At 37.5% G+C, this 13,463-nt stretch overlaps 1 protein-coding gene across 1 annotated transcript in view; it reads left to right on the top strand.

The window, feature by feature from the left end:
- Window positions 1-883: 883 nt before the first annotated feature.
- MAD2L1 (mitotic arrest deficient 2 like 1) overlaps window positions 884-13,463 on the top strand; it is a 17,394-nt gene continuing 4,814 nt past the window's right edge. Inside the window, exons 1-4 of the mRNA XM_006917786.3 lie at window positions 884-1,036; window positions 1,736-1,778; window positions 2,446-2,675; window positions 13,321-13,453. Coding sequence (XP_006917848.2) covers window positions 884-1,036; window positions 1,736-1,778; window positions 2,446-2,675; window positions 13,321-13,453 — 559 coding nt within the window. The remainder of the gene's footprint in view (window positions 1,037-1,735; window positions 1,779-2,445; window positions 2,676-13,320; window positions 13,454-13,463) is intronic.

The following is a 13,463-nucleotide window of genomic DNA, read 5'->3' as shown; positions in this document are numbered from 1 at the left end:
AAAACAATTCGATTTACCAAAGCTCTACTGGTAGAGGCTTTCTTACAGCCGATTTGTTTTCTTTGTATATGGATTTTGTGTCTTGCAAACTTGCAAAAGTCACCTATATTTGTAGATTCCACTTGACTTTCTACAAATGATGACTTTTCTTCTTTTCTAAAATACTCATTTAGTGCTATACATTTTTCTCTATTTACTGTTTAGCTGCACCTCACAAATTTTAACTGTTGCGTTTTAGTTTCATTCACAGCAAAATACTTTTGAATTGTCCTTTTCATTGTTTTCTGTGAACAACGATTTATTTAAAAGTGTGCTATTTACTTTCCAAATATTGAAGATTTATCCCAGTATCTATTATCGATTTCTAATTTAATTCCTTTGTGGTCAGAAAATATAGATCGTATGATTTTAATCTTTTAAATCTTACTGAAACATTTTATGGCTCAGCATGTGATCTATCTTGATAAATACTTCTTGTGCATTAGAGAAGAAAGTGTGTTATTCTATCGTTAGTCGGAAGGTGGCATAAATGTCAATTAAGTCAAGTTGGTTAATGGTGTTTTTCAGCTCTAATCTTCCTAATATCCTGTCTTCTTATTCTATTAATTATTGAAAGTGGGTGTTGAGATTTTTAACTACAATTTTGGATCTATCTATTTCTCCTCACAGTTCTATCAGTTTCCGTTTCATGTATTTGGAAGTTCTGCTATTGAGTGTGTCGATATTTAGAACTGTTGTATGCCAGGGGTACCAAAGAGCTGCTGTAACAAATGCCTAAAAATGTGCAGCTGGCTTTGAAATTTAGTAATGGGAAGAGGCTGGAGAAATTCTGAGGTGCATAACACAAGAACAGACATTTAGGAGAGCCGCAGAGAAAGCTTGCATGTTCTCAGAGCGCACGTACAACCTCGGGTGGACTCTTGGTAGCAACGAGGATGGTAAAGGCCGGTCTGGTGAGGTCTCGGAAGGAAATGAGAACCATCTTGGTGTACCCTGGAGGAAAGACGACCCTTGCCATGAAGCGGCAGAGACCTTGGTAAACCGTGTTTCGGTTCCAGTGTTTTATGGAAGGTCGAACTTGGGAAAATGAAACTGTGGTTTCGCTGAGGAGGTTTCTAAGCAAAGCACTGAGGGGGACTTGATTCCTCCTGACTACTTAGAGCAGAATGCCAAGAAAGAGAGACAGATTGAAGACGTAGTTGTTAAGTAAAAAAAGAACCAGAGCTTGAAGTTCTGGAAAAATCTCAGCCTATCTACATTGCGAAAATGAGAGAGCCAAGCTATAGACAGCAGATCCTTATCCTTTGTCCCAGACGCCTTGTGTACGTCTTTCCTTTATGAGACAAAAACATGGCGTCTAGTACAGCCAACGGGCATTGTTTATATTACCCTAAGTTCCCTTTTTAATTAGCGATGGCAAGATCAGAAGCAGTGCAAATAAAAATGGCATAAAAACATAGCCCATCACTTTTAGAACTGTTAATGAATGCCCCGTGGATGTTTTTTAATTGAATGAGAACAGACAAGGAAATGTCTCCATAAAACTGTGGCTTCTCAGGGAAAAGTGTTAATACTATGTAAATTAAAATGTGAAAGTCTAACTGAACTCAGCAACACCAAGAGTTGTGCATATTTCATCACGATTCACCGAAGAACAGAGCCCTCCAAACTGCTGACAGCCTGTCATATCTCTAGCTTAGGCATTTTATATTTCTGCTCTTATTTTGTATTACAGTGTAAGCAAGGAGTTTTGACCGCCTTCAAAGGGATTTTTCCAGGTAAGGAGCAGGTATGTGTGTGTGTTGCGGGGGCAGGGTGGAACAGAAGACAAATCTGATTTCATTCCTTGAGAAAATTTTGTCAAGGCTCAAGAATTCTTGAGAAATGGAAGTAACTGTACAAACATCCCCTAAAAAAAACTTTTGACCCAATGTGATTCTTAAATTTGTCAGTTAGGCAAATATGTTTTTTTTAAAAGTCTGAAATGAACTTTTGTGGGGTATTGGTTACAGATATTAAAACATAAAACAAGTAGAATTCCTATTTTCTTTATATTATTTAAATGTTTAAAAAAAGGCATTTATACTCCCAATCTTTTTCTCATTCCTTACCAACTGCAGGCAAAAACTGTTTAACCATTTACCCTTTGGTAGCACAGTTAAGAGAAATCATTAGTCACGATGTGTATAATCTTTATAAACCTTAGCTTGGCATTAGCTAAGAGAAAACCTGAGGCTTTCCAAACTAGAAAAGATATATTGTTTTGTTAAGACTTAATAGATCTATATTATGGACATTTAATTGCTTTGGGTGAAAAGCTAGAACACGGAAGAAAATTTAAAAACAATAGAAGTGTTTTTCATAAATAAATACAAAATCAATAGTTTAAGCTACAAAAAAAAAAAAGAACTTTTTAATTTACTTGGCATGACATTTGCTATACAGAGCGATTCATCACTTTCCAGAAGTGCAAATCACAGTTACATTTATTCAAAAAATGTTTACTGAGCACCTGCCATGCGCCCGGAGAAAGACACAATGCTCGGCCTCAAGGGGCTCTGCTCAACAAGGAAGACCCACGGTCTGGCCACCAGCGGCAGTGCCAAACGGTGCAGTCAAAGTATTTACATAACGCCATGGGGAAGGGAGAAAGCCAACATTTGGAAGCTGTGACGGTGAGTGAGATCAGAGTTTGAAGAAAATGTCACAGAGAAAGTGACCTTTAAGCTAGATGGTGCTTCAGAGATGAGAATGATTTCATTAAGCAGAACTAGGGGAAGGTCACTCTGGACAGTGAGATCACAGTGTTGAGAAGAGCCAAAGTGACAGGGACTCAACACAGCCTTGCAGGCGTGTGGTCCAGGGAGCAGCAGGGAGCTTGTTAGATGCGCAGAACCTCAGGCCTCACCCAGATCTCCTGAATCAGGGTCTGCATTTACCGAGATCCCCTGGAAAGCTCTAAGCACCTTATAAATCAAGAAGCGCTAGAGTAAACGGGGGAATAATGGTGTGGGAGGAGTAGCTGCAGAGACAGACAGATGGCCTCGATAGATGCCGTGGAGTTCGTACCAACCAGAAGGACTTATGGGTTTCTTGAGTGAAGGAGTGAGATGTTCTGTGACTCGTCAAGACAGTTCTAGCAATGCTGCAACCCAGCCCAGACAAAGATATTACGAGGAAAAAAAAAAAAAAGTACAGACAGACATCCCTTACGAACACAGATATAAAATTCTTCAACAGATATTAGCAAACCCAATCCAGCAATGTCGTAAAAGGATGACATATCTCACCAAGTGGGTTGTATGCCAGTGTGTAATGCTGGTGCGACATTTGAAAATCAACCAGTGGGACTGCCACGCCCATTTGAGATGAAAGAGGAGAGGCTAGATTCACACTCTCTCTCGAAACACCTGAAAAAACCAGGCGAAATATATGAAACCACAGCACTCAAAACTGGATACTGGGCGATGAAGGACAATGATCCCTCAGAGACAAGGCAATGTTGAGGGGAGCCCTCTGACTACCCGGCTTACCACCCGAGAAAGTCCCCAGGGTGGGGTGCAGGGAGGGGGATGTCAGACAGAGCCACCATCCTCCAGAGTTGAGGAGACAGGGCTGGGGGTCCGGGGAAGCGAAGGCGCTGGACTTTGGATCAGAGGACTAGAAGAGACGAGAAAGAGAACTCTTGACATCTGCAGGTGTTTGCACACTGTTCAGTCGCGTACTGATCACTGCATGTGTTTGAGGAAACCACCTGAGGCCAGGCAGAGAACCTCATGAAAGGTTAGAGGGAGCAGAGTCCACGGCCAAACGAGGTCAGGAATAATGCCTGTCCCCACCATCAGAGCCGAAAAGGAGTATGTGCCTGTGCGTGAAAGGGTGAGATAATACGTATAAATGGGCTGCAAGAGCTCCATGGTAAGAAAGAATTTCAGTTTGGAAACCTCTGGATTCTGAAAATCATTGGGATCTGAGTAAGAAAGCTTTTGAATAAACCTAAGTGTTAATTTAATTAAGTCAAATGTAAATTGCCTTACATGTTATAATAATCAAATTAAATTTTAAATCTAAAATGTGACTGAGTAACAGATCTGGACAGTACACTGTTTTCCAGTTAAAAATTTTAAGGTTCTTAATATACAGAAACCATTCTACTAATCATATTAAAATGCTGTTATATATTAGAAAAGCATAAGTGAATTGTCACAGTTCTATTTTGATATTTGGTATTATTAAGAATGCCTGTATTTTAAAAATCTTGTCTCACTGGATCTCTGTGTGACCTACCAGTTTAACCTTAAAATTTATTTTAAAAAGTAATGTAATCCTATACATTTACCAACATTTAAATTATCTGAAAGGTAAGAAGTAATTAGCATCAAATGTTTCTTAAAGATCATCTGCTTTTAATATTTCCTCAGTTGTCTTACCAGCCTTCACTATGGGAAATACTAACAACTTTTAAGAGGGGGAGAAAAATTGGTCAAATGGATCATTATACAATAAAGTTGAAATAATAACATCCAAAATATGCTGGTGAATGCTTTTTTTAACCTATCTTGCAAATGTTTCAACTCTATGTTTTTAATTATGTAATCTGTTCTCTTGAAAAAGGAAATAAGTACTTATGTGGCCTCCAGAATTATTTTACAGACCACTTTAGGGCGTTATTAATAACTTCCGGCAATCAGATTTTGAAAAATGATTATCTAAAACAATTTAGTGAAGCCTTAGAGGTTTTTAAATATCATATTGAAAAACAGTTCATTATATGTTAATATGTTTTGGATTAGAATCATGTTAACTTGTCATTGTAATTTCAGTTAAAAACACTAATCTAATAATTAAGTTAGTGTCATTAAGGAGCATCCTTAATAAAGAACATCTACTAAAAACATATATACTAGTTTTAGATGTTATCAAATCTCAGTTTAATTCAAATAGATATAAAAATTTGGACTTCAAATAATTCCATTTATATGCATGTAGATGTTCCCACAGGCTGTCCAAAGTCCCTACACCATGTTCATTTTAAGATGGATATGCACAGCATTTACTTCAGTTCACAAAGTGTGGACAGAAAACAATCTACAGAAGCTTTTACAGGGTTTAAAAGAGTTCTTATCACCCATGCCAACTGTGCTTCTCTGAACACAAAACTGCTTTTGAAACCAAGCATTCATTTGCTAAAACAAGGCATCTGCTGTTAAAGAGATTGATTATCCTGGGGCCTGACCTAATTGGGAGATTAGATATGGTTCCTACTCTGGATGGCATGGTTTAGAGAGAAAAAAATCAGACCAGAAAAAGAGCAAACTTCTTTTGAACAACAGTGTACTTTTATTTAATTCTAATTTTCTTTAAATAGAAACAAACAGTATTGCAAATGTCCGATCGGTTGAAATTAGCGTTATGTATAAACTACAAATTTGTTGAGTTCACCATGTCATTTCTTTAGTAACAGGTACATATTCACTTTCATCCAATAAACCAAACATTACTAAAAATTGACTTTTTTGTCACATCCCACTGAGTCAAGATCACTGTATGATACACCACACGCAATGGCACATTCACACACACACACACACACACACACACACACACACAAATCTGGCCTTTTACCAATGGTGCCCTTTCGCTGCTTTCTATTGCCAGTTAGGTACTGGATTTTCCCTCCAACCACAGACAGCACCTCACTGCTGTGGCTAATTGCATTTTTCTTCCTACCCTTTGACAACCAGACCTTTGTTAATGCTATTCATCAATATATCGGACTCAGGTCATCCATCCCAAACGTGACAAAAGACACAGATGCCCATGGAAATCGCTCTCCCCAAAAGTCCGCGCCCTCTTCTAGCAGTCACAGGCCCGCGCCCCCTCCCACCCTTCTTCGCTTCCTTTGTTGTCACTCTGTCATGCTTGGAAAAAGCGGCTACTCATGGGCTTCACGAAACGCTATGCTTTGTTTACGCAATAAATCAAGTAACCAAGTTAATCATGAAGCTAGATGTAATTTTCTATACAAAACTCCAAAATAGCTTATTCCAGTTGAACTTCAAAACAGATCCATTTCCCAGAATGAAGTCTTCTACTCGTTTTGTTTTTTTTTAAACCTTTCTTGGACTCTCAAGATAAAACCAAGTTGATTGTCCTCTTTCACTGAAGAAAGAAGGTTTCAAGTAGAAATGCTCGAGCAGAAGCGCGGGACTGAATTATTCATAAAAAACCTCACAATTAAGAAGTCGATTTTACTACTTGATACTTTATTGCTTTCAGTACTATTTGCATTAATTGCTCAGAATTTCTACCTTCTAAAGCCTTAAGTAACTTATAAGTAATTTTGAAATACTTAGAAACTACCATAAAGATTCTTTTAAAGGAAGTTTATTATAGATTTAAATGACACAGGGAACATACTATGTGTGTAGATACAGCCATATTCGAGAATCGAGACTTCTCTCCATTTGCTTTTTACTCTTTATATATTTCCACCTCATATATTTTAATAGTCACTATTTTTAGACACTAAGTCACCATAAGACAGAAACAGATAATTTGTTAAACAGAAAAACAATTTATCCATAGAGAAACCAGCAGCAATACATATTTTAAGGAAAGCATAACAAACTAATATATGTGATTTTCTGATCTCAATTTTAAAGACTTTAAAATTCAATTACGATTGAGTGAAAATTTGGTAAAATCCTAAAAAACTTAGAAGGCTACTAAAGCTACTACCTCTATCTTCCACTCACAAATACAACCGTGCAAAATCTAATATGTTCATCTGTTCATTAAAAGAACAAAAAGGCAGAAATACTTTATTGAACCTATGTAATAAAATGACATCAACTACTAGCAACCACTAGAGCCTAGCAAACATTATGGAACGCATCAGCAACCTGAGGCACTGGACAGCGCAGGCCATCCGCTTACGGGACTGCTCTGTGGTGAGGCCGACAGGGGCAGGTCTCGTCCCAACCGCTTCAGTCTCCTAGGAGGAGTCTTCGTACTTGCCCAAGGGCATACGTCATGGCAGCCCTTCCCACACTCCTGAGCTCTTCCTAAGGCATCGTGGGACAGTAACATTCAACTTTGTAAGCCCCTGAGATATTCACTTCTGTGTTATAACAGTATTTTTAGCTACTCTTGGGAGTTAAATATTATAATTTCTTATCAATTCAATGGAGACTAAAGGTAACTCAAAACTATTAAGACTCAATGTAGAATTCCAAAAACAAAAAGAAACCTACCTTATTAATAATCTTTTAATTATACAAACCCATAACCACACCTAACTTTTAAGAATAACGAAAATCTGTGAATACACTTTAAATATCTAAATGCTGCAGTCTGTTGCTTCTCATACTAGGATCTATAAGAATATTCTTAGAGATATACTAATTGAATGGAACTTGATTTCAAGTTTTATTGTTAAGACACTATAACACGGGTTTAAAAAGGCATAATCTGGATGATCCGAAAGACTACCTAAAAGAGAATTGTCATTTATTTCAAAAAGATAGCATCTTTATTTACAAACAAATTGGGACTAAGCGATCATAAAAAGACGTCATTGAATTTTGAATCCACATGATCTCCAACATCACACCCAAACCTCTGGAGTTCAGTAAGCCTTTTTGTTGTTGGCTGATGTTAAAGGGGTTATGTACATTACTCGAGAATGAAAAACACTGCCATATTCAATTTATAAGGGGAAAACCCCAACATAAATAATGGAATTAATGTGCATGACCGATCTGTAACCTGATGAATACAGCTTGACTACCGTATTGTTCGAATAAGCTATAAACACAAGGCAAGTTATAAGAGAAATGTTCTAGTTGAAAAGGCCAAGTTTATCTAAATAGAAAAAATGTAAATGAATTTAAAGAAAAGTGATTTTTTGTTTTCACAAAACTTTTTCTTCCTATAAATGTTTAGAAAGTAGTATTGACAAATATTCCTATAAATGTTTATAAAGTGGTATTGACAAAAAAAAAGACCCATATTTATGGTTTATTTATTTTGTTCTGTCTATGGAACTCCTCAAAAGATAGTTTTTCACTTATTCAAACATCTTAGTTTTATCATTAGTTAGTAGATTTAGCAAAATTAACTCAGCTATATTTACATATTAAGTAATAATATAAATAACTCTACATATATAAAATATTTAGAAGCAACAAGCAAAAATGTACTATAGGCATAAATTGACCAAATATAATATATAATTACAAAATCACTTAACACATTAAATCTATTTTCATTAATTTAATAGTAATCATGGCCTTTTAATTCTTCATAGTTTCCATATCTGAAACTGTTCTGGGTTGTTCTAAATTTCAGTTATATTTTAAAATATACTGTGCTTTCAAACCCAAGTGATTACAGGACCCATTCTTCATATTTCATAGACATATTACACACACATACACATACACACACACACACACACACACACACGTATTGCCTCAAACAGTCTTTGGGAATTAAACATAAACAAGATTATCATCTACCTTTCAAATTATACCTTTTGGTACCTAACCATGGTTGAGCTATCAAAAGACTTCGAAGTGACTATATATATCACTATCATAATAGGATTATAATGAAATTATCATAATAAAATCATAATAAAATATAGTAATGCTTTCTGATAAGAAAATAGTCCATGGTTTTCATTACAAAACTTATGGAATCATTACTATGTTTTCAATAACATTTAGTACTTTAAATTTTTACTAAAGATAAAATTTTAATATCTTATTAAGCCACTGCTTATTAATAAAATGTTGGGATTCAAATTTGTTGTGCTATCTTCATAAGCATGTGAACCAACAGTCAAAGAGCCCTTTGGAAGAAAGTATGTGGGGAAAATGGGTCTTTAGGAAACTTACATTATGCAATTTAATTCTTAAACCCCTGAAAAAATATAAACATTCATGAGATCTACAAAATAAACCTTAAGTAATCAGAGCAGAAACTTTCCAATTTTAATTCTTGCCCTTCACTTCAAATGAGAAATAATCTATATAAGAAAAAAAAGAAAACTTCAAAATTTATGACAGCATCCTTGTTTTCAAAGAAGCCAATTCCTCAGACTGACATTACGAAATACCTATGTGCACCAAGATTTTTTTCAAATTATTGTAGATGAATGTCTTAGTAAAGTTATCATAAAGTTTTATCAGATTTAGAATTAACTGCTCTATTTCAAGATGTTAGCCTCGAGAATAAAATAACACCTGACAGTTTGAAGAAAAACTCTCCAAAGTCTATAAGAATGACTTAACTACCTAAAATGTTCTTTTTCACATAAAACAAAGTAATATGCAAATTAAATGTAAAGATAAGTACATATGTACATGTGTGCACATACTAAATGTTTAAAAGGATGCCAGTTCTGTAATATATTATGATTCAACAATTCATTCTGATGTAGCCCACATACAGGAATACCATAGGAAGCACTAAATTTGTTTTTCCTTCATTCTACTTTAAACTGAAGCACACACACATTTTTAAAAAGTATTATAAAAAGCGTTTTTAAAAAGTATTGTTTCACATGTAAACAGTGCCATCTTCTGGCAGTTGGAATTGTTTGTGTTAACGTAAAATTTATCACGGGATGTCACTTCCGTTTTCTTGACAAGTTATGTGTACAGTTTATTGAGTAAAAATCCTTAGTCTAAAACCAGTTAATTCCTTAAAAATAACCTTTAAAAAATAAGAGCATCTTTCTGCACATCTTCAGATAGATATAATTTAAAGAGAGAGTATGTCAGGAACCCTTGGTTCTGCTACTACATCTACTAACTGGATGCTGAACCTTAGTCTAATTATACAGCTGCTCTGGACCTCAGTTGCCACACCTGTAAGATTGCTCAACTTAGTCATTGCTACTTCTGTCCTAAAATTCCACTTGATTCTAGCCTTGGAAATGTTTGAGTGGTTCTAGTTTCAGCGACCTAATGTGGAATACAGGCCTGTTTCTGACACACTTTTTCATAGTTATCTCTTTTTATTAATATGGATTTGTTTGGTTATGCACATCCCTTGAATTTTTATCAAAAATAAATCTTAATGAATACTTCATCCTGTCCAAATAGCTTTCTTCTAAACATTACACATTAGAAGGAATTGATTAAATCGTGAATAAAGGTAAACTCAAGTAACTGAAAACAAGAACAAAAATGTGCAACGGTAAGAGTGCATGCTTTAGAGGAGATGGAGCCAGGGGCAGGGCAAGCACCGCAAAGTTAATGGGAAAGAAGGCCCTCAAAGCTTCTGGATTCTTAAGTGTCACTGCAATAAACAGGAAACAGAACAGAACAGGCTCAGAGTCTGGGCTGCTCCTCCTAACATTCCTACAGTTTCTGCCAACATCACGCTGTACTGCAGGCCTGCCACCTTGGACTTATCTCTACTACCATTTCATTCTTCCTCCATTACAGTCATCAACCCAATTCTTGTTTCAAAATGTCTTGTTCTGATGCATACTTCTTATTCAAACCCACTGGCATCTTTCTAGCTCTCGCTCTCAACCTCCTAGGCCTGCACTACTAAAATATCTATCAGAGTCTTCTGCTTTTCAAAGAGAGATTTAAGGACTTGCCTCAGAATCATCTGGGATGCTGGCTAAAACATGCCTTCCTTGAGACCCCATAAATAGATCAGCTGTGTCCAACAGTAATATAACATGAGCCACATGTGTGATTTTAAATGTTCTGGTAATCATGTTAAAAACTGAAAAGAAACAAGTGAAATTATTTTAATATTTTACTTACTTTGATGCATGTAAAATATAATTTCAATTTGTAATCAATTTAACAGTATATTTTTTATACTGTCTTCGAAATCTGTTTTATACTTGTAGCATACCTCAATTCAGCCCAGCACATTTCAAGTGCTTAAGAGCCACCTATGGCTAGTGGCTATGGTCCTGGGCTGAACCAGACTTGGAGAAGGAGGAATAGAAGCCAGGAATCTATGTGCTGATTGAAATATCCAAAGGATTCTTTCACACTCTCAAGTTTGAGGACTGTCACTCTAGACTGTCCTGTACACAATTTATTCTATAACCTTTACTGAATTTACATTTGACGAAAATGTCCCTTTAATTATGTCAATCTAAGAACCTAGAAATCTCTGGTAAGTCCAGTTCAATCAACTCAGATGGGTGTTCAAAGCTCCCTAAAAATGGACTCACCTTATCCATCCAACCTGCTCTCCAATTGGAAAATGTTTTGAAATTTTCCTAGGCAAGTATTCAAATGCTCATTCATTCAACAAATATTTGTGGAGCAGTCACGAAATGTCATCATGGAACCTCCACCAAACAGGTTAGATACAACACACAATTCACCTTGTATTACAACAATGTAATTGTAACAACGAAAGCAGTGCTCTGAAACACGCCATGAGGTGCTGTGAGAATATAAGAGCAGGACCTTATAGTCTGAGGGGTCAAAGAAAATTTCTTTAATGTAGTAACATTTAAGTTAAAAAAGAGTATAAATGTAATTAGGAATTTGAACAGATAAAATGAAATTTCTAGGCAGAGGAAAGAAAGTACATTACAAAAAGCCCTAAGGTGGAAAAGTTAGTAGCGGAGCAGGCAGGTAGGAAAGTAACCCGAAAGGCGACTGAAGTAGCCAGAAGCCAGATAAGGCCAAGCTTGTGAGGTTTCAATGTCTTTAGCTCAGGTATGCACATTTACACAGAACTAGACCATACACTCCTTGAAAAGTACAGACCACATCTTCTGAACCTTAATTATTTCTTATCTCTCCTCACAGAGCAGAAAGCATTTAATAAATACTTCCTCTATATATGGAAAACATGTATTTTACTAAGCTTTTAAATTTTACAATCTTCAAATTATACTAACATTTATTTGCATGTTCGGATAGATAATTTACAAACTATTTTACTATGAAACTCAAGGAAGTCTTCCCTGAAGTGCTGAATATTAATATAAAGTTCCTTAGAAAAACAGAGACAATTTTTATATGGAGTAAGGTGTCCATTGTGGTCCACACGCGTGACTCTAGAATTCTGGCTCTAACCCAACGTCCTAGTGGAAGGAGTGAAAAGATGGGGATTTAAACACACACGTACTCACGCACCACCAAGACTAAAGGATGTTAAAGGAAACATTTTATTGGGTCAAGTCAGCCTGTTATTCCTTTGTTTTATTCTTCAAACTGATTAAAATTGTGATAGAATTCTATGATGGCCCCTCCAAACTCATGGCCTTAGGGGGCACATCGCATAGAACCCCTCTCCTGGAGTGTGGCCAGAACCTGGGATGATGACGGGATACCACTGCCAGAATTAGGTTTATCCAGGCGAGATTATCAGGTCTGACCTAATCAGGTGAGCCTTTAAAAGGGGCCTTGAAATCAGAGACTTAAGTGTCACAAGGCCTATGGAAGGACTATCTGGCTAAGGCACAAGACTGGCTCTGGCCAACAGCTAGCAAGACAAGGACCTCAGTCCAAGAACCACAAAAACACTAACTCTGGCAACAACCAGGGGATTGGAAGAGGACCCCAGACCTTAGCTGAGATCCCACGTGTAGACGCCTTTATCTGCAGCTTGTGAGACTGGCAGAGATACGCCATGCCCAGACTCCTCGCCTACAGGATGCAGAAAATAAATGTTTCAAACCACTAATTTGTGGTAATGTGTTATGGTTATGTAGCAATAGGAAACAACTCAGGCATTCCTCAATTAATTAAATAACAATTAAGTATGTCCGGTGAAGTTTTTCAGACCCATTTTACAAATAATTTTTCTGGCCGCTTTAAGAATAAAATTGTTTCACAATTGACGTGAACATTAATTATACACCATCTCCCTAATACTTCTCAGCCTAACATGAAATCACTAAATTTGGGAATCAAAATTCCCTGAAAAGTACTTGTCAGTGGGCCTTTTTGGGGACCTGCCGCCGCCTGCCGGTGGGCAAGGTGGACGGAGCCCAGACTGGGCCTCCAGATTCGGTCCCCGCCCCCACCACCACGCCGTCCCATGTCGGGCTGCGGAGGAGGCTAGCCAGCCCAGGGCCAACAGCAGACGAGGGGCAGAAAAGCGGCTGCGGCTCGACGGCCTAACCTGTCCCATTTCTCAGGGAAGGCCGCGATCCCGCAGCAAGCAGGCCCCCGAAGGCTGTGGCTGGGCTGCCAGCACGCAGTTGCTCTGTGAACCCCCAAAGCATTTGACAAAAGCTTCGACGGTGCACTGGGGAGCATCGCGGCCACTTAAGCCACAGCTGGCGGACAACTCATAGCACTTGGAGAACATTTTTGAAACTCGGAAGTCGTGCCTCTGGTCGCGCGGTCCTCCGGCCTAGGGAGCAGACACTTGCATCGGAATCTACTCGCTTCCCTCGGCCCCATCGATTTGACCACGCCCAGAAGGGACCCAAGGGACCGAGCAGCAGGTGAGCACCC

The sequence above is a fragment of the Pteropus alecto genome, unplaced genomic scaffold, assembly GCF_000325575.1.
Source record: "Pteropus alecto unplaced genomic scaffold, ASM32557v1 scaffold17, whole genome shotgun sequence".
In the NCBI taxonomy this organism is placed as follows: Eukaryota; Metazoa; Chordata; class Mammalia; order Chiroptera; family Pteropodidae; genus Pteropus; species Pteropus alecto.
Note: the sequence above shows the minus strand (reverse complement) of the source record. Positions and strands in the feature narration are given on the sequence as shown.